The sequence below is a fragment of the Etheostoma spectabile genome, unplaced genomic scaffold, assembly GCF_008692095.1.
Source record: "Etheostoma spectabile isolate EspeVRDwgs_2016 unplaced genomic scaffold, UIUC_Espe_1.0 scaffold00018920, whole genome shotgun sequence".
NCBI lineage: Eukaryota > Metazoa > Chordata > Actinopteri > Perciformes > Percidae > Etheostoma > Etheostoma spectabile.
In genome coordinates, this window is record NW_022604568.1 from 5,191 (window position 1) to 32,731 (window position 27,541).

At 41.4% G+C, this 27,541-nt stretch overlaps 1 protein-coding gene across 1 annotated transcript; it reads right to left on the bottom strand.

The window, feature by feature from the left end:
- LOC116683326 (apoptosis regulator BAX-like) lies at positions 1 to 27,541 on the bottom strand. The gene is made up of 6 exons (XM_032509836.1): positions 27,311 to 27,541; positions 7,388 to 7,436; positions 6,426 to 6,587; positions 3,148 to 3,280; positions 2,914 to 3,018; positions 1 to 173 (listed from the first exon to the last, which is right to left on the bottom strand). Exons 1-6 carry the CDS (start codon positions 27,375 to 27,377, stop codon positions 75 to 77), a joined length of 615 nt encoding a protein of 204 aa, XP_032365727.1. The 5' UTR covers positions 27,378 to 27,541; the 3' UTR covers positions 1 to 74.

Here is a 27,541-nt window from a genome sequence, read left to right on the forward strand (position 1 = left end):
CCAGACACTGTCATTATTTAGCTGCGTTTATCCAGGAGATGGGACAGCAGCCCTGGTTGCCAGGTCCGAAGTTCTCAGCGGGTCTTTCTGTAGAAAACAATAGCTGCCACCAATGCTACTGATGCTACTATGGTTAGAGTCCTCCAGCGTGAAATACCACGGATCACCCCCTCCTACAAAGATCAAGACAGTAAGATTAAGAGCTTTGGATCTTGACAAGTCCATACATAAGACCATTACGCCGTTTGGAAGGGTTAATGCCTAAAAAAAAGGTGTCCATTGTCAGGAATTAAGTGTCCACTGTGAAGGGCGTAAACCCGCTTATACATGGTCCCTTTGACCTCTTCTTAAGAGTCCATCGTGTTTTTTTAATCCTCCGTGTCCTCCTTGGCTACTAGCAACTGCGTGGAGGAGGGGTGGGGGGGCGATCACGGAAGGCTTGTATCAGTGCTGTTGTCAATACTTTGAATTCCTCATGGAGAAGACAGATACTACGCACTATAGCTTTACATTTTTTTTCAAACATACCCTGTGTCCCTGGTTATGCCTGAGGGTTTGACTAATACCTACAACAATCATTCCCATCCCATAAGGTTCTAATGCAATGCAAATGTTCACTGTTCCAGTAAATAGGATGGTCCTAAGAAACCAGGGATATTTATAGTCCGCTCAGCTCAGAGAAGCCTTAAGCTTGGACAGTAACGAGCCAGAAAGCCAACACTATGCTAGCATTACATTGCACACAGTTGACCATCAGTAAATGTAATTTGACCAGGCCCGGCCCTAAACAATTTGGTGCCCTAGGCAAGATTTTAGGTGGCGCCCCCTTGCATCACTGTACAGTTAACTGATGTTAAAACTAACAGATAGCGCTCGCTATTTATTGATTAGCCAACTATGTCATGCTAACGGCTGATGCTATTATCAATCATTGTTCTGCAACAGCAAAATATTATCATTATCATCATCACCTTTACTGTAACATTACCTCTGTCTTTGTCACGTTTTCCTCTTCTACTTTTCTTTTTTTCCTCCCCTGGGCACCAGACAGTTTAGGACGCTTTGACATTATGAGATTTAGATGCAGGTAAAAGAAGTCGGGCTTGTTTTTTTAATTAAGGTGACGTTATATTAGGTGACCAGATTCTCAGACAAAATCCGGGGACATTTTCAGCTCAGAAGCGTATTTACCTCCAAAACAAGTAATGTTTTTATTTTTGTAAAACTTAAAACGGGGACACTAGACCTAGAGCTGTTCTCATTAGGGGCTGAGCCCCCCCCCCCCCCCCCCAAGGTATCATCCTAGACCCACCCCTGCTGCTAGTTCCTACTCCACTCCACTACACCTCAAGATAGAAAGTCCTAATATTTCAAGATAAAAAATCCATCCTTATATTTCAAGATAAAAAGTCCTAATATTTCAAGATAAAAAGTCCTAATATTTCAAGCTAGAAAGTCCTTATATTTCAAGATAAAAAATCCATCCTTATACTTCAAGATAAAAAGTCCTAATATTTCAAGATAAAAAGTCATAATATTCAAAGATAGAAAGTCTTAATATTTCAAAATATAAAGTCCTAATAGTCCTAATATTTTAAGATAGAAAGTCCTAATATTTCAAGATAGAAAGTCCTTATAGTCCTAATATTTCAAGATAGAAAGTCTCAATATTTCATAATGTTGTAATGTTTACTGAACTACTGACAGCTTTTGCTTTACTGCTCAAGGCTTGTTTCTGGAACAGCTCATTGAGAATCAGATACAATAAAAACTACTGAGGACATATTTTCCTTTGACATTGATGCAGTAGCTATTAAACGAGATCGCTAGTTAAGTTAATGGGATAATTGTCCAGCTTGTATTTACGTTCATAAAAGTGCTTGTTTTGCTGCTAACAGACTCAGATTAATATTCTAAGTGTCTGACAACATTATGGGAAGGATTTCTAAGGAGGTCGACCTTTCTGTTAAAGATTAAGATCCTTTTTAAAACATAAAAGTCCGCGAAATTGCGTTCGCTAAACGCACCAGACTCCATGTAAATAACCAGTGATTTTTAACATCGTAAAATACGGCTTCTAAAACATCTCTGAGCACCGCTGGCTCTGGCTGTCTGGAGCCTGTGTTGGGTGTGCGATTATCGGCTACGTTTTTTCTTTCATTACAATTTCGGGTCTTTCAGTCACAGTGAAAACCGGGGACATTTCCGGGGACAGATCCAGCCGGGGACAGGTAGCCAAAATAAGGGACTGTCCCCGGAAACCGGGGACGTCTGGTCACCCTACGTTACAGGTACAGCACAAGCCGGGCGCCCCCTGGTGGTTTGCGCCCTTAGCATTTGCCTATACTGCCTAAGCCACAGGCCGGCCCTGAATTTGACAGTGTATTTAACAACAAGACTAGCTAGCTATTAACAATGTCATTGTCCCCAGATCATTTTTAAAAGATTTTTACAAACAAATGATCGACAATATGCACTGTTGGCTGAAGCCTGAGGAGCTAAAGGGATGGGAGATGATCGGTGTGAAACAAAGTCAGTCAGAGACTTCCTGAAGCTTGTGTGTTAGCGCCATCCTGTGGTGTTAAAAGGACGAGGCACTAAAGTTGGACACTGTGTTTGGAAATAACAATTCACATTTAGTAATAATTTGAATGAAGCGCATGCATTTAGAACGGTAAACGGTCAATTTAACTCGTTTAGTAGGTGTCCTAGTAAACTTTTTTATATGGACACCCTGCAGCCTGGTATAAAAATGAATATAGCACGGAACTAACAGATCTCTGGGGACAGGGATCTCTGTCTATGTTTTAATTGTATTCCTTTGTTTTTAAAATATAACTTTGTACAGCACTTTATTCTGCTTCGGTCGGTTATAATTCAAATATGCTTTATAAATAAATTTACTTGACTCACCCAGCCTCCCTGCTGAACAAGCCAGCCGTAGAGCAGCTCTTTGATGACCTGCAGAACCCAGCTGATGATTGTTTGGATGTTTTCTAGACGGTTGGAGTTCATCGCCTTTAAAACCAAAACCAAAAGACGGGGGAATGCAAAATTAATTTCACAGTGCATGCAAATTTCAGAAGAAGAAAACAAACAGCCCAGCTGAGAAGCACTGCTCTGTGGGATATACTGTATGTATGTTACCTTGAGTATGAGTCTGTGGGCCAGATGGAAGAGAGCCACCACTCGACCCCAGTTGATGCCATCAGCAAAGATTTTCCTTGCTACATTCATGAAGATGTTCCGAGCACAGTCGTCCGGAACGTGGTTGATCAGACTGAGAGGAAGAAATGGACAGATTCAAATGTTTGTTTTTTTATTTAACTCATTGTAGGAAAAATGTGTTGCAAATGCATTTCTCTTTTATTCAGATGATGTTCCGGCCTTCAGGCTTTTTTCAAAGACCAACAATCACAGTAAGACACAGGCACTGATCTGTCAAATAGGCCACATCCTAGTCACACATCTGTTGGTGATTCGACTATAAAGTTAGCATACGCTCATTTGCACGTTTGTGACATCCTTACACAATCATTTGCATAAAGCTTATTCAATACAGGAATTTATTTTACCTTATAATTATTACCTAGGTAGCTTGTCTTTAAAGTAAAAAAAGAAATTCTACAAAGGAAGGTAAAAAGATCAATAAAGAATTCTCAAAGAAGGCTGGCTTGCTCAGAACCAGGCCAGCTCAGCTGCATCTTTCTCCTGGCACCGGCCCCCGCACCCCGCACCCTGTCCCTTTTTCCCTTTCTACGGACACGAGGAGGGGACGACATGCTCCTCTGCTCCTCACAAAACAGATTCAGAGAGAGGTGACCGTTTTGGTGGCCAGAGGAGAGAAATAACTTGCTTGCTCGCTGGACAATACTGGCGACTATTTTTTTTACAGAAAGTCACTGTCTTTTCTACAGAAAGTTGCCAGATTTCTTGCTAGTCGCTTTTCTGAAAAAAGGCACAAAGGGGGTCTGAAAAGTTGCTAAATCTAGCCATAAAGTTGAGAAGCCCCTGACTGCAGACCCGCAGACACGTTGAGGGGCGGGGTTAAACGTTTAACCCCGCCCCTCAACGTTTAACCCCTTTAAACTCTCCAGCATTTGACCCTGTCATTTCATCGCAATATCAGAGTGAATTTAGCAGTATGCACCCACGCTTCGGACAGCCCTTTTTAGTCAATAAATAATGGAAGTAAGTGTGACTTTTATAGTTGTTTAGTTTTCAAAAACAATTAAAAAAAGCTTGTTATGTCTATTTTAATGTTTCTGCACAAGTTGAGCAGGCTGAGGTTCGGATTGGAAGGCTAACTCCCTTCTTTAACTGCTAGCCTCAAGTAATCTGAAAGTGTGGAAATTATTTCCATTGAAGGACAATGTTCCAGTCGTTGTGTGTATGGACGGTCTCTGAATCGTCTGCAACCAGGAGATGAAGGAGAGCTCAGATCCACAACACCCAGCACATCTTGTCTCTGCCCCCCCAGGCATAGCGCGGTTAGCGCGACCAGTGCAGGGGCTAGCGCCCATGACTCGCGTGTGGATGATAGCCTGTAGATCTGTCTTTAGTGTAGATCTGTCTTTAGTGTAGATCTGTCTTTAGTGTAGATCTGTCTTTAGTGTAGATATGTCTTCAGTGTAGATCTGTCTTTAGTGTAGATATGTCTTCAGTGTAGATATGTCTTCAGTGTAGATCTGTCTTTAGTGTAGATATGTCTTCAGTGTAGATATGTCTTTAGTGTAGATATGTCTTCAGTGTAGATATGTCTTTAGTGTAGATCTGTCTTTAGTGTAGATATGTCTTTAGTGTAGATCTGTCTTTAGTGTAGATATGTCTTCAGTGTAGATCTGTCTTTAGTGTAGATATGTCTTCAGTGTAGATATGTCTTCAGTGTAGATCTGTCTTTAGTGTAGATATGTCTTTAGTGTAGATATGTCTTCAGTGTAGATCTGTCTTTAGTGTAGATATGTCTTCAGTGTAGATATGTCTTCAGTGTAGATATGTCTTCAGTGTAGATCTGTCTTTAGTGTAGATATGTCTTCAGTGTAGATATGTCTTCAGTGTAGATCTGTCTTCAGTGTAGATCTGTCTTCAGTGTAGATCTGTCTTTAGTGTAGATATGTCTTCAGTGTAGATATGTCTTCAGTGTAGATATGTCTTCAGTGTAGATCTGTCTTTAGTGTAGATATGTCTTCAGTGTAGATATGTCTTCAGTGTAGATATGTCTTCAGTGTAGATCTGTCTCCAGTGTAGATCTGTCTTTAGTGTAGATATGTCTTCAGTGTAGATATGTCTTCAGTGTAGATATGTCTTCAGTGTAGATATGTCTTCAGTGAATGAGCCCACAACTCAACCAGTGGTCTCCTTCTTAAGCGAGTTTTATTGTGTAAGACCGCCAGAGGATAACAGGTGTGTGAAGGCGATCTGCCGTTATATGAGATATATGGATTAAAATAATTTTCTTTTGTGTTACTCATCTGTTTGTTTTGCTTTTTTGCTGCTGTAACAAGGAAATTCCCCCGCTGTGGGATGAATAAAGTATCTAATCTAATTATTGTTGTTGTTATTATGGTTGTATATATGTTATTAAACTTATTTTCATAATTATTGGTGTTATATTATATATATATATATATATATATATATATATATTTATAGTGTATATATATAAATATACACATACTATATACATTATATAATATCTGATATATATGATAGTGTCACGATCGTTTGATTTTGATAACATTAAGAAAGTATTAGGTTGCAATTGATTATGATAAATATACATTCAAATATTCTACTTTTTTATCATTTAATTTATTATTGAAGTATTTAATGTTTTGTGAAATGTGTCAATATTGTATTTCATAATTAGATTAAATCAAAACCAAAGATTAAGTTCATTATGTTTAAATCGTTGCATTTCGCCACATCCAGTAAGGTTTCTAGTCCCACATGTATTAAATGAGTTGGGTAGTGGACGGTTGGAGACTGGGCGGAGTTAAACGTTTGACCCCGCCCCTCAACGTGTCTGCGGGTCTGCAGTCAGGGGTACATGATAAAGTTGCTAAGTTGGCAACACTGTGACAGACACTGTGTGCATGGAGGGGAGGAGCTGTGCGTGTGTGTGTAGAGTGACAGAGAGACTGAAGAGAGCAGGGAAAGTAAATGCAGCTGAACGAATGCGTGTTTTAAAAAGCGTTAATAATAAAAATAATAATAATGAAACGCAATGTGTGTGCAATGTTCTGAGGCACTTTTTTGACCAACTCTGAGTTTTCTGCAGTAGGTTGGCAGACCACATTAGCTAGGTGTATTCTTTGAAAGAGTTCATGTAGATTAACATTCAAGCGCTGTGATCAAGCAATAAGCGGTGGATCTGCTGACTGACGCAGCCCCCCAGTTGTGTTTGTGTATAATGCACAACTTACTGATGGAGCTCAGTGTTCCGGTTGAACTCATCTGCAATCCTGATCAGCTGTTCTACCACTTCTTTAATTTGTGGGTCCTGTTGTTCATTTGGCCTTCCTCCCAGAGTCTCAGAGGTCACGTGTCGACTAGGCTCCTCTGTGTTTATACGTTCAATCACATACCTAGGACAGAAGAAACTGCTTCACCAAACAAATATATGTTATCACTTTAAAAGATACCTACTTGATAAATATAATTTAGTAGGTGTGTGAATCTTTTGGTATCTCATAATTCAATTCTGATTCTTCTTTGGGGGTCATGATTTGATTCAAAATTGATTGTTGATTCAAAGCGATTCTGGATTCTGTACATAAGGGCGCTAATTTCAGGATCTAGTGTCAAGTTGTTTATGCACAAGAAATACAGAAGCAGTCGTCATAGAAAATCTTGGGTCTTAGGCTCCCTCCAAACATGCAAATTAAAGTTGTACAGAACAGAAAATCGCAAGCACTCAAAAAGCTCAGTTGATAGAGCGTGCATACTGTATATGTGCCTATATATAGAGATTGTAGAGATTTTGTCAACGACACAGCGGGCCGGGGTTCAACTCCGACCTACGGGCCTTCATGTCCCCCCCTCTCTCTCCTCTTTCATGTCTTCAGCTGTCCTGTCAAAATAAAAGGCCGAAAATGCCCCAAAACATTATCTTAAAAAAAATATACATGTAAGAATCTATGACATGAGACATAAAATAGTGCAAGTTAATATATAGGGATAAATATATGCAATCTGTTAAATTATGTTTTTTTTCTCTCTCTCTCTCACGCAACCTGATCTCAGGAAGGTCATAGTTTAGAGCTCGCTTGGATTATTGTTATCCTTGTATTTCTTGTTTATTTCTGGTTCAACCATGCAAACCTTTCTTTTAAAGTGCTGTTTAAATTAAATTTAGTCTTATTCAAGTTGTAAAGATGAGACTTACCCTCTAAGGATCACTGCTCCTTGCTCCATGATGGGATCATCAATGACATCTGGTACAATGAGAAGATTGATTAAAACCCACCATCATTTCAATCTTGCACACTACACTGTTTATAGATATAGAATAGAATAGAAAATAAAATTGTCACATGCCTTTCAAATTCTAAACGAGAAATTAGAAGTTTTATTATGAATAAAATCATAAAATAGCCTTACCAGCCTGCTTACTGGAGTTCCACAACTACACACATCATATACAAATACAATTTTGTACATGTAGAGTATATCCCCTTCAATAATTGCTCTAATTTTATGTTAATTGTCCACCCATCTGTTAGATGAAATGTACGCTGATGATGTAGGCCCTAAACTTCCTGTGATGCTTGGATGCTTAAAGATCAAATCTGAAGCACCATTTTACAATGTTTTGATTATAACTGTATTGGTACACTTTCTTTGATAAAAAAGAGTGCAATGTTGTGTTACATCAAATCCATCTATCTATAAATTACGGGAACGTCTGTCTGTTATTTGCATATCTCTCAAACCATTAGTCCGAAGGATTTCAAAATTGACAGGTGTCTTGCTACCAGCATAAGTACGTGCAGTGCCAAGTTTGATGTTGTTTGGATAAGAAATACAAAAGAATGAGTTTGCCACGTTCTCTGTCAGGAAAATATAGTAGTACAATGTCTTCCTCTGATGTAGACGTAGACTACACTGTATGTCAGAAGTAAGCTATACAGTGGAGTTGCACATTAAGGGGTTTGGGGTCCTTCTGGAAGCAATTTTAGGGTACAATTTAGTTTTAAAGAATTCTGCAGCAATACCACGGACCTAGCAATCGGCCCGACGGGCACTGCACTAGTTGATATTGATTGCATTGAATAGTTTCTTAACTAGACACTCTCTGATTAAATGTGCGTAAATCTTTAAAAAAAAACATAAAACACGGCCTTTAGGAAATTGTTTAATACTATTATTTATACTCTTGACAACATTTTACAAATAATCCTTCAAATATAATCATTACACTTAATATTTGTATTTAACAATATTAATATATTTTAGAATAATTTCTAAAATCTGTATTAACAAAAGAATGTATGCTAAATTACATTGAACTTTAACTATTTTAAATTTATGCACTTTTTCAAATTCATAACTACAGTCCCTGACAAAAGTCTTGTCGCTTATCTATTTTGTAGAAACACCTGTTGTTAACCTGACTTTTAATTAATCAATTGGTGTAAGAAATAGCTCATATGAAAAGCTGAAACCCTCCCAAATGATTTTCATTGCACTGAAATGAATTAGTTTCACTGAAACAAGATTTATAATTTAAACAAGACAGAAAGGTCCAATTTTGGCGAGACAAAAGTCTTGTCGCCTATACAGAAATTGAACAAATTCACTGCAAATAATAAAACATGTCAGCAAATTAAATAGTGGTGCTGTGAGATCCAAATGTAATATCTTGTATGACTTCCATGAGCTTGAAGGACTGGACACATGCGGTTTGGCAAGGATTCATACAATGTATTGATGAAGTCATCAGGAATAGCTAGGAAAGCAGTCTTGCATGCCTCCCAAAGTTCATCAATATTCTTTGGTTTGGTCTTCCATGCTTCCTCTTTCATCCTACCCCACATATGCTCAATGATGTTCATGTCTGGTGACTGGGCCAGCCAATCCTGGAGCATCTTGATCTTCTTTGCCTTGAGGAACTTTGAAGTGGAGATGGAAGTATGCGATGGAGCACCATCCTGCTGCAGATTTTGGCCTCTTTTATGGTTGGGAATATAAGAGGTAGCTAAGATTTCTTGGTATTTGAGACTATTGATGTTGCCTTCCACCCGGCAGATCTACCGCACACCCCCATACTGGATGTAACCCCACACCATGATTTTTCCACCACCAAACTTCACTGTTTTCTGGGTGAATCTTGGATCCATGCGGGCTCCAGTAGGTCTCCTGCAATATTTGCGGCAACTGTGGTGTAATTCAACAGAAGATTCATCTGAAAAATCCACTTTCTTCCACTTCTCCAGCGTCCATCCTTTTAGCAAGCTGTGGGCCTTGGCACATGCCACACGGTTTTTCAATTGTCTTTTGTTTAGTGCTGGCTTCTGGGCACTGATTTGACCATGGAGGCCATTTCGAGACAGAATCCGACAAACTGTTCTGGTTGACACAGGGACTTCAGGGGACCAGGTCTCGTGGAGCTCTGCTGCAGTGGAAAATGGGCTGGCCTTGGATTTTCGAGCCAACAAACGGTCCTCTCGAGCAGTTGTCTTGCGGGGTCTGCCTGACCTGGGCTTGTCAAAAACCTCTCCAGTGTCTTCAAATGTTTTTTTAATCCTCTGTACTTGACGCTGAGACACATTGAAGGTGTCTGCCACATCAGCAGTGGATCTGGTCTTCAGCCTCTTGATAATCAAAACTTTAGTCTCAGGGTGAATCTTAGGCATGTTTGCAGAGGTCTAGTTGCAGTTGATGTGAAGGTCTTGTGTACTGGGGTTGTTTTTATACACACCTGAGACCTGATTGATCCATTATTAGTCACAGGTGAAGCTCATATGACAAGGCGACAACAATTATGTCTTTGCAAAATTTGACTCAATGGGCTTTACCAAGCTGTGAATATTAGAATACTTTTTGACAGTTTCGTTTTGCACTGAAACATTATTACAAAAGCTGTTGTGAAAACAAATGAGCCATTTCTTGTAAATAAATCTTGATTAGAAATATATCTCAGTGGCACTTCAGGTCAATTTGCACACAAGCGACAAGACTTTTGTTAGGGACTGTATATCAAAATAGCGTTTTTAGAAGTGTTTTTTTCATGTATGCTACATCATCATTCCAATGCTATCAGCGGGAATTCTGTCATTGTGCCATCCCAGTCCTGTCTAGTCTTTGACCCCATAATTAAATGGTATGTGTTGTTTGACAGTCAAAAAGCTTGTAATGTTGTTGGTTCTTATATTGGGTCATATATACCAGCCCTTTAGAGGACAGCTTTCACAGTCTCAACAATAGACATACAGTCTGACTCACACTGCCTGTTTATTACCTTGTTTGTCACCAGGTGCACGTAGGTTACCGGGTACAACAGACACAATGCCTGTATTAATTTGTATAACCAACACATTAATAATCATACACATATTTCATGAGGTGGCTCAGCGGTTAGTACCTCCGCCGCGCACCAAGAAGATAATAGGTTCGAATCCAGGCCGAATCTGAGCCTTTCAGTGTAGAGTGGCCTTTGAGTGGGTTTCTACCCACCATACAAATATCCATACTAGGTGGACCATTGTCCTAATCAAATAAGTTCATCTAAATTAACTGAACACTTCTCCTAACAAGTGGGAGTATCTTGTTGATCCGTAATTTCTTTTGAAATGACCACAGGACACTGACACATGAAGCATTTTGAACCTCCAATAGACTAGTCTTAACGTAGCTACACAACACAGTAAGCTGGTAGTTGTGTTCCCCATTTAAAAAGCTAGGGGTGTCTGTTACAGGGTATCCTGTTGTACAGCTGAGGCTACAGCTCCACCTTGTGGTGTAATTAGGCATGTCAGTTTGTAACAGGAAGTCAGCGTGCTCGTGTGTACCGATGTTCCTATGTTGGTCAGCATGTTAATACACGGAGCTTAACACACTTTGTATAGCGTCCTTATTCACCAACATGCAACATGGTGTCAGATAGATTTGGACCCAAAAGTGAGCTTATGTAGGCCGTCGCTGACGCGGCGCGTTTGGTTTATTTACTAAATAGTTAAGTCGTAGCTTAGTACGTTTGCGGCTAACCAGCTAGCGTTAGCCATAGCATCACGACTGTGAGATGGCGTCATCCATTCCGCCACCGGAGCCGATGAAGATGTCTGGGGACCTGAGCAGCAATTGGGCAACTTTTCGAGCAGAGTTTGAGGATTACTTGCTGGCTACCGGACTCTGTGAGAAAGATGCGGATGTGCAAGCTGCAACACTGAGAAGGCTAATGGGCTGTGAGTGCCGACACTTATACAAGCACAACCTGGGTCTCACACAAGACCAGCAGAAAGACGTAAAAGTCATATTACAGGCGCTTGAAGACTACTTTACACCCACAAAAAATGTCATCTTCGAAAGGTACGTCTTTGGAAACCTGAGACAGGAGGAGGGTGAGCTTATTGATGCGTTTGTTACAAGACTGAGAGAAAAAGCAGCCACATGTGAATATGGAAACTTGAGAGACCAGCTAATAAGAGACAGGCTCGTCCTTGGAATAACTGATGAGGGCGCGAGACGCCGCCTACTCAGAGAAAAAGACCTCACATTGGCAATGGCAGTTGAGATTTGCCGCGCTGCAGAGATTATGGACAATAAGCTGAAAGCTATGGCGCTGGACAATTTTAGGCCTGGGGAGAGCCTCAATGCGGCAGAGGGACAGCGGCGGCGGCCGTCCAGCAGGCCGTTTGAGCCGGCCAGCAAACCCGCGCAGAGCATGAGAGGGACAGTTGAGTGCAGGTACTGTGGCACTCAACACAGACGTGGGCGGGACCAGTGCCCTGCTTTTGGGAAAGCATGCCGCTCGTGCGGCACCCCCAATCACTTTGCCAAAGTGTGCATGAAAAGAGGCCAAAACACACGCCAGTTACATAGTATAGAAGCACCCTCTGAAGAGGACCATGATAATGATGGCTGCAATTTGGGCCAGATCTACACAACGATGAGCATAGGAGCAGTCAACGCACAGGGGAAGAAGTGGTTCGTCAACCTCCCACTGCAAAACGGGCTCCAGAAATGCCAGCTTGACTCTGGAGCAACCTGCAACGTGATGAGCATCAAAGACAAAATGAGACTGGCCCCCAAGGTGGCCCTTCAGCCTAGTCTCACTAGACTGAAACTTTACAACAGTGAATGGATGAATTCAATGGGCCTGTTCAGCACTCAGTGCATCATTAGAGGCAAGAAGCACACACTTGACTTTGAAATTGTGGAATCCGGCCAGAGACTACTGCTTTCGGGTTCCACATGCGAGGATCTCGGCCTGATACGCTTCACCATTCCGGAGGAGCTACATAGTGTAGATCACAGTAAGTTGAGCTTGCTGACTAAAGAGAGCCTGATCAGCACATACCATGATGTCTTTAATAGCCCCATTGACTCTCTGCCTGGCGACCTTCACTTTGAGCTGGACAGCAATGTGGCCCCAGTGCAATGCGCTCCCAGAAATGTACCAGTGGCCCTCAAAGCAGCGGTTAAAGCGCAGCTGGACCAGTATGAAAGGGATGGACACCTGGTCACAGTCACACAACCCACCGACTGGATAAGCAATCTGGTCATAGTAAAGAAGCCAGAGAAACTTAGGCTCTGCATTGACCCAAAACCCCTGAACCGGGCTCTCAAGCGGTCCCATTACCTTATGCCCACCTTAGATGACGTGCTGTACAAACTGCCAAAAGCACGTATCTTCACGCTGGTGGATGCGCGGGACGCGTTTCTACAGTGCCGCCTGGATGAGGAGAGCAGCCTGATGACTACATTTTGGACACCGTGGGGCAGGAAACGCTGGCTGAAACTCCCTTTTGGCGTGTCTGTTGCGCCAGAGCTGTATCAGAGGAAGCAGCATGAGCTCCTGGTAGGCTTGAATGGGATTGAGCCTATAGCTGATGACATCTTAATAGTGGGCTGTGGTGACACTGAGGAAGATGCCATCCGAGATCACGATGCAAACCTCACCGCACTGATGGACAGATGCAGAGAAGTTAAACTGAGGCTGAGTTTGAAGAAGCTGCAATTTCGAGTTAGGGAAGTCCGCTTTCATGGACATGTCCTCTCGGCCGATGGCCTTAAAGCTGACCCCGACAAGGTCAGAGCGGTTCTGGACATGCCCAACCCCATAGACACCAAAGGCGTGCAGCGTTGTGTGGGGTTCGTGAACTACCTATCCAAGTTCATGCCTCGCTTGTCTGAGGTCTGTGAACCACTGAGGAGGCTGCTGGATAAGGACGTACAGTGGCACTGGCTGCCAAAGCACGACGCGGCCATGCAGGAGATCAAGACGCTGATCACGGCAGTGCCCGTTTTGAGGTATTATGATATTAACAGGCCGGTCACCATACAAAGCGACTCCAGCCAGACAGGTCTGGGCTGCTGTTTGCTGCAGGAAGGACAGCCAGTTGCATTTGCATCCCGTGCATTATCCCAAACAGAGCAAAACTATGCACAAATTGAAAAGGAGTGCTTGAGCATTGTGTTTGCCTGTCAGCGCTTCCACTACTACCTTTATGGGAGGGGTGATGTTACAGCAGAGACAGATCACCGCCCGTTGGTATCTATCTTCAGTAAGCCCCTCCTTAGTGCACCAAAGCGCCTCCAGAGCATGCTCCTTACGCTCCAGAACTACTGCCTCATGGTGGTGTACAAGCCAGGCCCGGAAATGTACATCAGTGACACGCTCAGCCGAGCCACTACTCCACCACGGAGAACAGACACACAATACAGGCGGGAAATGGTCTGCAGCCTGCAGCAGGAACAGTACGACACCGCAGCAATTCAGCAGACGGACTATCTGAACGTCACCAGCCAACGCCTTGCTCAAATCCGACAGCACACAGAGAAAGATGTGTGTCTTCAGATGCTCAAGACTGTCGTGCTTGAGGGATGGCCAGACTGCAGAGAGGAGACGCCCATAATGATCAGAGGGTACTGGGCTATCAGAGACGAAATCAGTGTGCAGGACGGCGTACTCTTCAGAAGCCAGCGCGTTATTGTTCCTAAAACTTTGCGGCCAGAAATGCTGAGACGGATCCACTACAGCCATATAGGGGGAGAGGCTTGCTACAGGCAAGCCCGTGACACACTCTTTTGGCCCAACATGCAGGGGGAAATCAAAGACTTTGTGCAACAATGCTCGGTGTGCAATGAGTATGCACATGAACAACAGAAGGAGACCATGATGTCTCACCCACTCCCCACACGTCCCTGGCAGATAGTGAGCATAGACCTGTTCAATCAGGCTGGGAAGGATTTCCTGCTCGTTGTGGACCACTACTCGGACTTCTGGGAGGTTGATCTGCTTCCTGACCTCTCAGCTGAAACTACAATTTTGAGGTGCAAGGCTCAATTTGCACGCCACGGCATACCAGACCGCGTCATTTCTGACTGTGGATGTCAGTTTGCTTGTGGTGCTTTCAGGACATTTGCAAAAGAGTGGTGCTTTGAGCATGTTACCTCATCACCAAGACACCCAAAAGCCAATGGCAAAGCAGAGTCGGCAGTAAAGATTGTAAAGAACCTGTGTAAAAAAGCTGCGTTGGCTGGCGAGGACCCATGGAAAGCTATCCTCCATTGGAGAAACACGCCAACGGAGGGAGTGCACTGCAGTCCAGCACAGCGACTAATGTCGCGGAGACTGCGGACACACCTCCCTGTGACGGACCAGCTGCTGTTGCCTCAGGTTGTTGTTGATATACCAGGCAAACTGTGTTGGAAACGCCAGGCGGCAAAATTGACCTATGACAGATCTGCTAAAGATCTGCCTGAGCTGAATGTCGGCCAGCCCGTCAGGATGAAACCGCTCCCTGGGGACAGGACTGGCCGGTGGAGAAAAGGTGTATGCCTGCAGCAAGCGGGCCCCAGGTCTTACATTGTTAATGTGGAGGGCACAACATACCGTCGCAACAGAGTGGATCTTAGACCAGCAGAGGGGGCTCCGTCATCAGGGCAACTAGAATGTCCCACAGAGCATCCCGGGGACGCACATGCATCAGAGGGGGACTCTGCCAGTGAGAACAGCAATGTTGAGACGGGGACCGGTCATGGGGGGCCACCCCATTCATCACAAACCAGTAGCACGCCATACCGAGATGAACAAGGCCAAACATACTCTCGGAGTGGCAGGCTGATTAAGCCTCGGGATAGATTGGACCTTTAAGTTGGACAAACCAAATAAGGACAGTGAACACATGAAAACAAGAACACTGTTTGAGCTGTCATATCAGTATTTGTTCAACGGCTGTGTTAGATAAATTTTGGCTGTATTAGATACATATTGGGTTCTCTCTTTAGTTATAGCCAAATTATTGTAGTTGCATAGTTACCGGGTACAATCGTACTTAAGTTCATTCAGTTTGTTCGACAATGCCAGCTAATGCTTTGACATCTTACAACAGGAAGGGAGATGTTACAGGGTATCCTGTTGTACAGCTGAGGCTACAGCTCCACCTTGTGGTGTAATTAGGCATGTCAGTTTGTAACAGGAAGTCAGCGTGCTCGTGTGTACCGATGTTCCTATGTTGGTCAGCATGTTAATACACGGAGCTTAACACACTTTGTATAGCGTCCTTATTCACCAACATGCAACAGTGTCCTCCCGAAGAGTGGCGTTTCCCTTGGCCACCCTGCTGGACAGGGCTTAGCTAGAGGAGGTTATGGTAAATCGTAGCACAGATAACTGATTGAGATTTCAGCGAGGTTAAAGTCACGTTCACCACAATAAACGACGAGTTTGTTTAGGTCACGAAGACTCACGATAGAAGGAAACAGCATATCGACGGGGTAACAGACATCGACACACAGCGGTTCTTACGTTCTTTTAAAGAAAATTTGACATCCCTGGTACCAAAATACTAATACTCAGGGGTATTCAACGAAATGTGTTTTTAAGAGAAAGGCCGCTAACGTTATACGTTAGCTTGTTTAGCTGTACCTGCCAGTGTGATACCCCTACTGGTTTCCACAACAACTGGTTACCGTCATAGACAGTTAAAGAAAGAAAAAGGTGTTGTGTTTACCTAACAGCTGCCGCTGGGCTGCCTGTGGCACCAGATTCGTCACACAATCACAAACATTTCCCTGGCGATTTTCAAATCGTTTCCCAAATCTACTGGCGCGAAAATGTTTGCCTAAGTATGCACCAGATCACAGCCACCTACAAAAAAGTAAGCTCTAAAAACAATTGAAGTTCGGGTAGAGGTGGTTGCGATCCTGTGGCAAAAAAAATTGAGTTTTCATGCAAGCCCGCAGCTTTACGCAGCGAGCTAACACAGCGCTATAGGAAACCGCTTCCAGTAACCGATTCATCAACTACGTCACCAACCGGGAAACACTTTGTTGTGAGCTCATGTACAACAACTGGTTACCTTGCCTTAGTTTATGAAATACCCGATGTTAGTTATCACGTTTCTTTGGTCGCATCTACGGGCAAATTGACTACTACTACTACTTCATCATAGTCACCTACTAAGCTACACATTGTGACTGACACACATTTTAACAGATCAAATAGTCAAATATTGTCAAAATACACAATTGCCAACGACTCACAGTAAAGTGGTAGGCTAATACACGACGTAATTTAAATGCATGGTGTAATGATTTACAGTCATCGTCTCTCCTTTTGTGTAGCCTGTATGGTATATGATATATGGCAAATTCCCTGGATTTGCACAACAAAGGCTTGTAATAGCCTACAGTGTTAAAACCTACCTGAGTTTGGCTCAGAAATAACAAAGCATTTTAATGAGTTTTTCATCAAATCATTCCATCCAAACTGATGTCAAGTTGTTCTGAAATCAAACTCCGACACAGCACAGTAGCTATTGATATTCTTTAATGACCTTATTCATCTTTAGTGATACTATCTCTCTAGGTTTAACCAAGTGTGCCCCTTGTGGACAGGATATGACAGCACGTTACAACTTGACAAACATCACATTCATAGCCTTATACAAGACACTTGTAAATGCGCATTCATAACGCCTCAGTTGGCCTACAATTGCAGAAAAGACAAAGAAAAAAGTAGAGCTGCATATGCATGCCTCACAGTGATTGCTAACATTGATTATAATGAGAAGGATAATGACAGGTGATGCTGATACCCTAGTAAACCATAAACCTTTTTCACAGCAGACATGTTGACATGTCATAGTAGGAAAAGCAAAGCTGAAATTGATAACCTTAATGATGGCTGCATTACACTTAGGAGAGGCCAGGTGTTGTGCATGCAGACTCACTGCTATAACTAGGGACACTTGATGGAACTGACCCATCGTTAAGGTTATCAATTTCAGCTGTGCTATCCTACTGTGGTAAGTTAAAAACATCTGCATTGAAAAGGTCCATAGTAGCCTAAGCATGGACGCTCGGCTAGTTAAAGAGATTCTGGATTTCAAACAGAAACAGACCTACCCATGTAATGCCACTAAATCACAGCGTTATGTGATAAAACGAAGGGCAGAGAGTTACCAACTCATAAGTAAGTAAGGCAAATTAGACAACAGTGCTCTTTTGTAACTTTTCTGTACTTGTGTTACACAAATATTTCTTCAACGTAATCCCTATAGACGGGGAGTTATATTACCACTGCCATAGAACGCAGGATGAGCAAAGGCATCACCTGGCAAAAGTGGTTTTAACTCCAGAAGAAGCCAACAACATATTTGTTGAGTTTCATGCCAGTGCCATCGGGGCTCACTGTGGAGAAGACAAAACCATGCATGCCATCCTGCAACGGTATTACTGGCCTGGGATGAAAGCAGACATCACAAAATGGGTGAGTGCATAATTATAAAAAAATAAAACTTATTTGTGTGAAGCTTATGCAAATCTTAATGCTACATATTTCACCAGTGTTGTCAATTGTTTTTACTTGGTTAGATTGCACAGTGTGATGCCTGTCAGAGAAAGAGGGCCTCTATAAAGGACAAGACACAGTACAAACCCATACAGGTGAATCTGACCTCATTATATTTAACATTTGGTATACATGGAAGTCTTTATGATACAGTTTTTGTTTGCATTTAAGGTGAGTGAACCTTTCCAGCTTGTTGGAATGGACCTAGTTGGCAAATTAAAATGCTCCAACAAAGGAAACTTTTATACGTGTGTCATGGTGGACTACTTCACAAAATGGATGGAAGTATATCCACTGAAAACCAAGACAGCTGAAGAAGTTTCAGAATGCATCATGGACTTCTTTTATAAATATGGTGCACCCAAACGCATTCTTACAGACCAGGGCAAAGAATTTGTTAACAAAGTAAGTCAAATTCTGAGACATTTGATATTATTGTTCATCACATCATTGGGGGAAAAACATATCACATTCATTTTTATTTCCACTGCCAGATTAACCTAGACATGTGTGCCAAGCTTGGCATTGCCAGAAGCCTCTGTGCCCCATACCACCCACAAACCAATGGCTTGGTGGAACGGCTCAATGGCACCATTCAAGGGTGTGAATCATGTTTTTCTTAATGTGTGTGTATATATATAGCTATGGTGAATAACGTTTTACTTTTCCAAAAGCAAGCAGCAGTGCAGGAGCAGCAGTGCAGGAGCAGCAGTGCAGGAGCAGCAGTGCAGGAGCAGCAGTGCAGGAGCAGCAGCAGGAGCAGCAGTGCAGCAGCAGTGCAGGAGCAGCAGGCAGGAGCAGCAGTGCAGGAGCAGCAGCAGCAGCTGGCTACCACCAGGCCCAGGAGCAGCAGTGCTACCACCAGGCCCAGGAGCAGCACAGGCTACCACCAGGCCAGGAGCAGCAGTGGCTACACCAGGCCAGGAGCAGCAGCTGGCTACCACCAGGCCCAGGAGCAGCAGCTGGCTACCACCAGGCCCAGGAGCAGCCATCTACAGTTGGGTTCGAAAGTTTGGACCCCCAGGCCTAGGCGCAGCCAGCTACCACCAGGCCAGGAGCAAACAGTTACCACCAGGCCCAGGAGCAAACAGGTACCACCAGGCCCAGGATCAACCATCTACCACCTGGCTCAGGAGCGTCTGTCTACCACCAGGCCCAGGAGCAGCCAGCTAACACCAGGCCCTGGATCAGCCAGCTACCACCAGGCCCTGGATCAGCCAGCTACCACCAGGCCCAGGATCAGCCATCTACCACCAGGCCCAGGATCAGCCATCTACCACCAGGCCCAGGAGCAGCCATCTACCACCAGGCCCAGGAGCAGCCATCTACCACCAGGCCAAGGAGCAGCCATCCACCACCAGGCCAAGGAGCAGCCATCTACCACTAGGCCCAGAGCAGCATATCTCCACCAGACTCCATCCGAACAAGTTTAAAAAACAGGTGGGCTATCAAGTCTAAAAAATGCCTCCAAAAAAAGAGGCTAAACAGGAAGATGAATATGTGACAATTGACCGTGTAAACGAACTGCTGCAGCAACAAAAAGCAATGTTTACCGCACTACTGGAAACACAACACAGCAACTTCAAAGGCTTTGTCAAGCTAATAATGGACTTCACCAACACTAGACTGGATTCAATAACCAAGGAACTACAAGAAATAAAAACCAGCCTGCAGTACACACAAAAAGAAGTGGATGACATTCAAACTGAGACAGCAAATCTGAAGGAACGCAGTACCTCGATGCAAACAGATATTTTTAAAGTCTGTGACAGCTTGCTGGCTGTCACGGACAAAATGGAGTATCTGGAAAGCCAATCCAGACGAAATAACCTGGTATTTGACGGGATACAGGAGTCACAGGGAGAAACCTGGTCAGAGACGGAGGAGAAGGTAAAACAAGTTGTGAAGGAAAAATTACAGCTGCAACGCGAGGTGGAGGTGGAGAGGGCCCACCGCACAGGAAAACCTGGAGGAGACCGACCGAGGCCAATTGTGGTAAAATTCCTAAGGCACAAGGACAGAACGGAAATACTACAGAAAACCAGAAATCTGAAAGGTTCCAGAATATACATAAACGAAGACTTCACGGAGGCAATCAGAAGGAAAAGGAAAGAACTCATGCCTGATTTAAGAGCGGCGAGAGAAAGGGGGGACATTGCCTATTTACGACAGGACAAATTGATCATTCATCCCCGGTCCAGCACACCAAAACAACCAAGGCCAGCTAACGTTAATACATAAACAGGTAGGCCTATGAAATTTTGAAACTTTTATCTCACTATGTCACTAAATAAAATACACACACAAACCGGAGATAGTCACTCACTACAAAGTCTGGTTGAATATGAACACCTGGAACTGAACACCTTCCAGTACACTGAACATCACTCACAGGATATGGAAAATGACATTGATCCTGAGAACAATTTCTTTGCTAACATAAACAATAACTGCAACTATTACACTGATGAACAATTTAATAGGTCAATCAAGACCGAACAGCAATCCATTATCCACTTTAACAGCAGAAGTCTGTATGCCAACTTTCACAGTATCAAACACTATCTAAAGCAATTGAAACAGCACTTTAACCTAATTGCAATAACAGAAACTTGGATAAACAGTGAAAAAGAATCAGATTTTGGAATTGAAGGATATGAAATGTTTTCTATTAACAGAGTAAACAAGAGTGGGGGTGGTGTGATACTGTATGTGGATAAGGATTTAAATTACAAGGGGGTGGAAAAAATGTCAATGGCGGTGAATAATTTATTGGAATGTGTCACAATAGAAATATGTATGGAAAAGAAGAAAAATACAATTGTAAGTTGCATATACAGGTCACCTGGTTCGAATATTGACACTTTTAAGGACTGGATGGAAGAGACATTTACAAAAACTAGCGAAAAAGTTATGTTCATCTGTGGGGACTTCAATATTGACTTGTTAAATCCAAATAACCATAAAATGACAGAGGAATTTATCAACACTGTGTTTAGTCTAGGCCTCTATCCCAAAATTACCAGACCCAGCCGAATTACTTCTCACTGTGCAACACTAATAGACAATATATTTACAAATATCTTACACAACAATACAGTGAGTGGATTACTAATAAATGATATCAGTGACCACCTACCAATTTTTACAGTTTATGACAGCAACTACACTCTGAACAGACATGTTAATAAACCAATCTCCAAAAGGGTTAGGACAGAGGAAACAATGGAGGCATTAAAAGTTGATCTGCTAGCACAAGACTGGGAGTTTATTGATAAGGAAAAAGATGTTGACAAAGTATATGAAGAATTCCTAAGAATATTTAAATTATTATATGATAAAAATTGTCCAATGAAAATATATAGCAGAAAACAAAAACTAAATGATAGACCGTGGATTTCCAAGGGATTACAAAACGCCTGTAAAAAGAAAAATACACTTTATAGAGAATTTATAAAACACAGAACCATAGAGACAGAAAATAAATATAAGAAATATAAGAATAAGTTAACTAATATTATGAGATCTTGTAAAAAAGAATACTATACAAAACTATTAGATAATAATAAAAACAATATTAAAGGTATGTGGAACATTTTAAATAATATTATTAAAAATAATAATAGACAGTCTACTTATACTTATCCCCATTACTTCATCGATAATGATAAAAATATTAATAACATGGAGGATGTGGTTAATAACTTCAATACATTTTTTGCAAATGTGGGACCAAACTTAGCTGAACATATCCCGGTTCCACAGTCTTTAGAAAGTACATGTAAGAAGATAATAGAAAGAAATCCCAGTTCAATATTTCTGACAGCAGTAGATGAAAAAGAAATAATTGATATTGTTAAAGAATGCAAAAACAAACCATCCATGGATCACGATGGAATAGATAATATATATATATAATAAATTATACATAAATTTTCAAAAAGTAATAGAGGGGATTGCCAAACCCCTAACGAACATCTGCAATTTATCATTTTCAACCGGTAAATTTCCAACAAAAATGAAAATAGCAAAAGTCAAAACTGGAAATAAACACCACTTCACAAACTACAGGCCTGTCTCTCTACTGTCACAATTTTCAAAAATTTTAGAAAAATTATTTAACAACAGATTAGAGAAATTTATTGATAAAAATAAACTACTCACTGACAGCCAATATGGATTCAGAAAGAATAGATCAACCTCACTAGCACTAACAGAACTCATTGAAGAAATCACAAACTCCACAGATAAAAAGAAATATGCAGTTGGGGTTTTCATTGATCTAAAAAAAGCATTTGATACAATAAATCACGAAATATTAATCAGTAAACTGGAACGAATCGGGATCAGGGGGGTAGCTCTAGACTGGATAAGTAGTTATCTGAGAGACAGACAACAATTTGTGAAGATGGGAGATTATTTGTCTGAATGTCTGGGCATTGCTTGTGGTGTCCCCCAGGGGTCAGTGTTGGGACCAAAGTTATTTCTATTATATATCAATGATATTTGTAAAGTATCTCAAGTATTGAATTTTGTATTATTTGTAGATGATACAAACATATTTGGATCAGGGGACAGCTTACAGCAACTCTTGGAGTTAATCACTTTAGAATTCAAGAAAATTAAACAATGGTTTGACATAAACAGGTTATCAATAAATTTGAGTAAAACTAAATTCATGGTATTTGGAAACTGTAAGTCAAAGCATCAGGCAGAGATACAGATAGAGGGGGTTAGCATAGAAAGAGTATATGAAAATAAATTCCTGGGAGTGATCATAGATGACAAGATTTGCTGGAAGCCTCACATAAAACACATCAAAACCAAACTGTCCAGAAGTATTTCAGTCCTAGCAAGAGCTAAGCACATTCTGGAACCCAAATCACTTCACATCCTATACTGCTCACTACTGTTACCTTTTTTAATTATTGTGTAGAGGTTTGGGGAAACACTTATCAACAATCACTACAGCCACTAGTCATTATGCAAAAAAGAGCAATAAGAATCATTCACAACGCCGGATTTCGGGATCATACAAATTCATTATTTCTAATGTCTAAATTGCTAAAATATCATGATTTAATTAAAAATGAAACTGCAGTATTCATGTTCAAAGCAAGAAATAGTCTATTGCCTGGGAATATTCAAAAGATGTTCACTGAAAGGGAGGGAGGGTACAATTTAAGGGGAAGAGGAAATTTAAGATTAATAGATGTAGAACATCAAGGAAAAGATTATGTTTATCAATGCGCGGAGTTAAATTGTGGAACAAACTAGATGAGAACCTAAAGCAATGCCCAAACATATTCCTTTTCAAAAAAATGTACAAAGAAATTAGTTTTAGAAAGTATAAAGAAGCACTGTAGAAAGTTTTGTTTGTGTTTTTTGTTTGTTATTTATTTATTATATATATATATATATATATATATATATATATATGAGGGTATGTGTGTGTGTGTATATGTATGTATATGTGTGTGTATATATATATATATGTATGTATGTATGTATGTATATGTATGTATATATATATATGTGTGTGTATATATGTGTGTGTGTGTGTGTGTGTGTGTGTGTGTATGTGTATATGGATATGTATGTATATATGTATGTATGTGTATATGTGTGTATATGTACATGTGTGTGTATGTATTTGTGTAGGTATGTGTATATATATATATATAGCAACATAATTATAAATATTGTAAAGCAATGCAAGAATTAAAGGGGTAGGAGTACATAAGTTTTACTTCTTCCTACTCCTTTTCGCACATGTAATAGAGGGATGTTAAAGAAGGATACTTTGTTTGTTATGTTTCTTTCCAATTTTTTTGTTTTATTATTTCTTTTTATTATTATTTTTATTTTTATACACTTTCTCTTGCATGTTCGAAATAAAAATATCAGCCAATCAATCAATCAATCAATCAATCAAAAAATCAGGGCTTTAAGAAAAAGGGTGCAGGGCCACCCAAGCGACTGGGACGACTACATAAGGCCCACCGTTTTTGGTCTACGCAACAAAAAACAAATAACCACAAAACATTCACCATTTTACCTCATGTATGGAAGGGAGGCCCGTTACCCTTCTGAAATTCCAGATAAGTGGCAGGTACAATGGCCTTTTCCTGCAGTATAGAACAACTTTGTCTATAATGGTATATTCTATAACCTATAGGTTACTTGTGTTCAGTTATCAACCATCAATGTTACAGATAACTGACGAGGAAGTAAATGCACTGGCTGAAAATGAGGAGGTAACATTAACTTCCAAACCGTCTGATGTCTACCCCAAAGTGGAGGCCAATATATTGGCCGCACATCAGAGGGTGCGGAAGAGAAAACATGAATTGGACCATGATGATGGCTTTGTTGTGGGGGACCTGGTATTAAGAAGGAACATTCGCCAGGAACAAAGAAAGGGGGGCAAATTAGAAGCAGATTTATTAGGCCCGTACACCATTGTATACATTGATGGTAAAAGTGCAGACCTTGAAAGAGAAGGGGATGTATTTGAGAAAATTAACATTGACCACCTAAAAAGATATGTGGAACCCCAGGTGAGAATTCCAGGTAAATGGAATGCTGCCTCCACACCTCCTTCAGCAGTGCAGCCTAGCCCTGCCACCACACCTCCTTCAGGAGTGCAGCCTAGCCCCTTGGGGTGTCCCAGGGTTCCCCAATCCCCCATCTTAACACAGAATCCACAACCGTGCACAAGTCTCCAGTCCCCAGAGGAACGTAAGTATGTTTCATTGCCCATGATTTTCAGCAACAACATACTGTATTCCATCTGCATACATGCATATCTTTCATTTGCATCGGTACTTGGGTAACCTTTGGTAAACTGATGCTACATGCTATTCCTAATCAGTCCTTGATAAAGAACTGTCTTCTAATAAACAGTAATAGCAGAAATCTGGTCTGGAAAACGGCAAGGGGTGTTGTGGAGCAAGGTAGGACCCTATAAATTATTTGCCAGAGACCTGCAGAATCTGGCACCTGGAAGACAGGTGGAAAGTGAGGTAAATGCAAGTATTTCATCATGAAATCATAATGTACATGCCTAAAACTATTTACAATACCAATATGTAACTCTATACACAATTGTCACTTAAGGTGTTGAATGCATTTATCCATGCAAACATTCAAACGCTACAAGCAAGAACTTTAACAAAGTACTTTCTTGTCGACTCATTTGAGATGACTGCGATGTGGCAAGGATCATTCAGGGGATTAAAGAAGGTGTGTACTTTCAAATTCTGTTCATAAATGGTTACAATACCTATAATTTATTCATTCTGTCTGTTTTCAGATTGACCCAATGGCCTATGATGTTCTACTTGGAGCAGTTTGTGACAAACATCACTGGACACTTGTGGTGAGAATGTACATACACTATAAAATGACTATTTTAATGTGAGATTTCATTCTCTTTACATGATCTTGTGTGTACTGTGAAGGTCATTTATCCAAAGGAGAAGCGGGCGCTTTACATTGATCCCCTTGGAGAAACCCCTGGCCAATTAACAAAATGCAAGGATATCACAAGGCAAGTTATGTCCGTGGTAATGTCATAAAATTGTTCTTAGTTCCAAATAACTATATTTAGCTCATCTACAGATCTTTCATGAGGCGCAAAAATGTACATATATCGCGATGGACTTGTGATACAATTGACCATCCTCGCCAGCAGGATTCAACATCCTGTGGGGCATTGGTCTGCAAGGTACGTGTGCAGATTACCCTTTGTTTAATAAAGCTATTGACTGTTACTAATTGTACTTTTGTCTTTTGTAGTTTACTTTTGTCTTTTGTAGTTTGCAGAGCTTGTTCTTAAAGGTGAGTTGCTGGATTTCAGGACTGATGAGGCAGCAACTACTCAGTTGAGAAAAGAAATAGCTTGCCGACTCGTAGCGGATTCAGGTTTGTTTATTTTTTTGTTTTGTTTTTGTCAGTGTTTCATCAATGTGTCTGAGAAACTGTTTACACTTGTGTAATGTGTTAGAAAATTTGTCGGAGCTATGCAGAGCATGTGGCAATGCATGCCAAAGTCCAGGAAGAAATAAAGATGGTCATGATGACTGGGTAAGCACATTCACAATTCCGTATATTTCCAAATGTAACGTTTAAATAATATACTGTCTTCTTTTTGTCAGATCCAGTGCACAACATGCAGTTTGTGGTTTCATTGGGTGTGTGTTGGGAGACCACCTTTGAACCAGAACTACTTTTGTCCAGCATGTACTTTATAAAAACATGCCTCTACTTGCTAAAGTAACATCTGTCTGGCACAACAAGGTGATCAGCTCCTCAGGCTGTATACCAGGTTGTTAGGCAGGACATGTTAAAAGGAATAAGGTCATTAAAGAATATCAATAGCTACTGTGCTGTGTCGGAGTTTGATTTCAGAACAACTTGACATCAATTTGGATGGAATGATTTGATGAAAGACTCATTAAAATGCTTTGTTAATTCGGAGCCAAACTCAGGTAGGTTTTAACACTGTAGGCTATTACAAGCCTTTGTTGTGCAAATCCAGGGAATTTGCCATATATCATATACCATACAGGCTACACAAAAGGAGAGACTATGACTGTAAATCATTACACTATGCATTCAAATTACGTTGTGTATTAGCCTACCACTTTACTGTGAGTCGTTGGCAATTGTGTATTTTGACAATATTTGACTATTTGATCTGTTAAAATGTGTGTCAGTCACAATGTGTAGCTTAGTAGGTGACTATGATGAAGTAGTAGGCTAGTAGTCAATTTGCCCGTAGATGCGACCAAAGAAACGTGATAACTAACATCGGGTATTTCATAAACTAAGGCAAGGTAACCAGTTGTTGTAGATGAGCTCACAACAAAGTGTTACCCGGTTGGTGACGTAGTTTATGAATGGGTTACTGGAAGCAGTTTACTATAGCGCTGTGTTAGCTCGCTGCGTAAAGCTGAGGGCTTTCATGAAAACTCCATTTTTTTTGCCACAGGATCGCAACCACCTCGACCCGAACTTCAATTGTTTTTAGAGCTTACTTTTTTGTAGGTGGCTGTGATCTGGTGCATACTTAGGCAAACATTTTCGCGCCAGTAGATTTGGGAAACGATTTGAAAATCGCCAGGGAAATGTTTGTGATTGTGTGACGAATCTGGTGCCACAGGCAGCCCAGCGGCAGCTGTTAGGTAAACACAACACCTTTTTCTTTCTTTAACTGTCTATGACGGTAACCAGTTGTTGTGGAAACCAGTAGGGGTATCACACCGGCTTTTACGTTAGGCTACATACCTTCTCCACCTACGGCGCCCTGGAGTTCCTCTCCTTCGTCTATCTCCTCTTCTCGGCTATCAGCCATTATAACTTCTAACTTCAGTCAGCTCGGAGCGAGGAATGCTTGTTAGTTTGGTTCGAACATTTAGTACTAAAGTTAGCTTGTTTGAAGAAAAAAAAGTCCCAAAAGTCCGGCCGTGTCTGTGGGGTTGAAAAGTTTCACTGTACACTAAAGAATAAGGAAGTGAC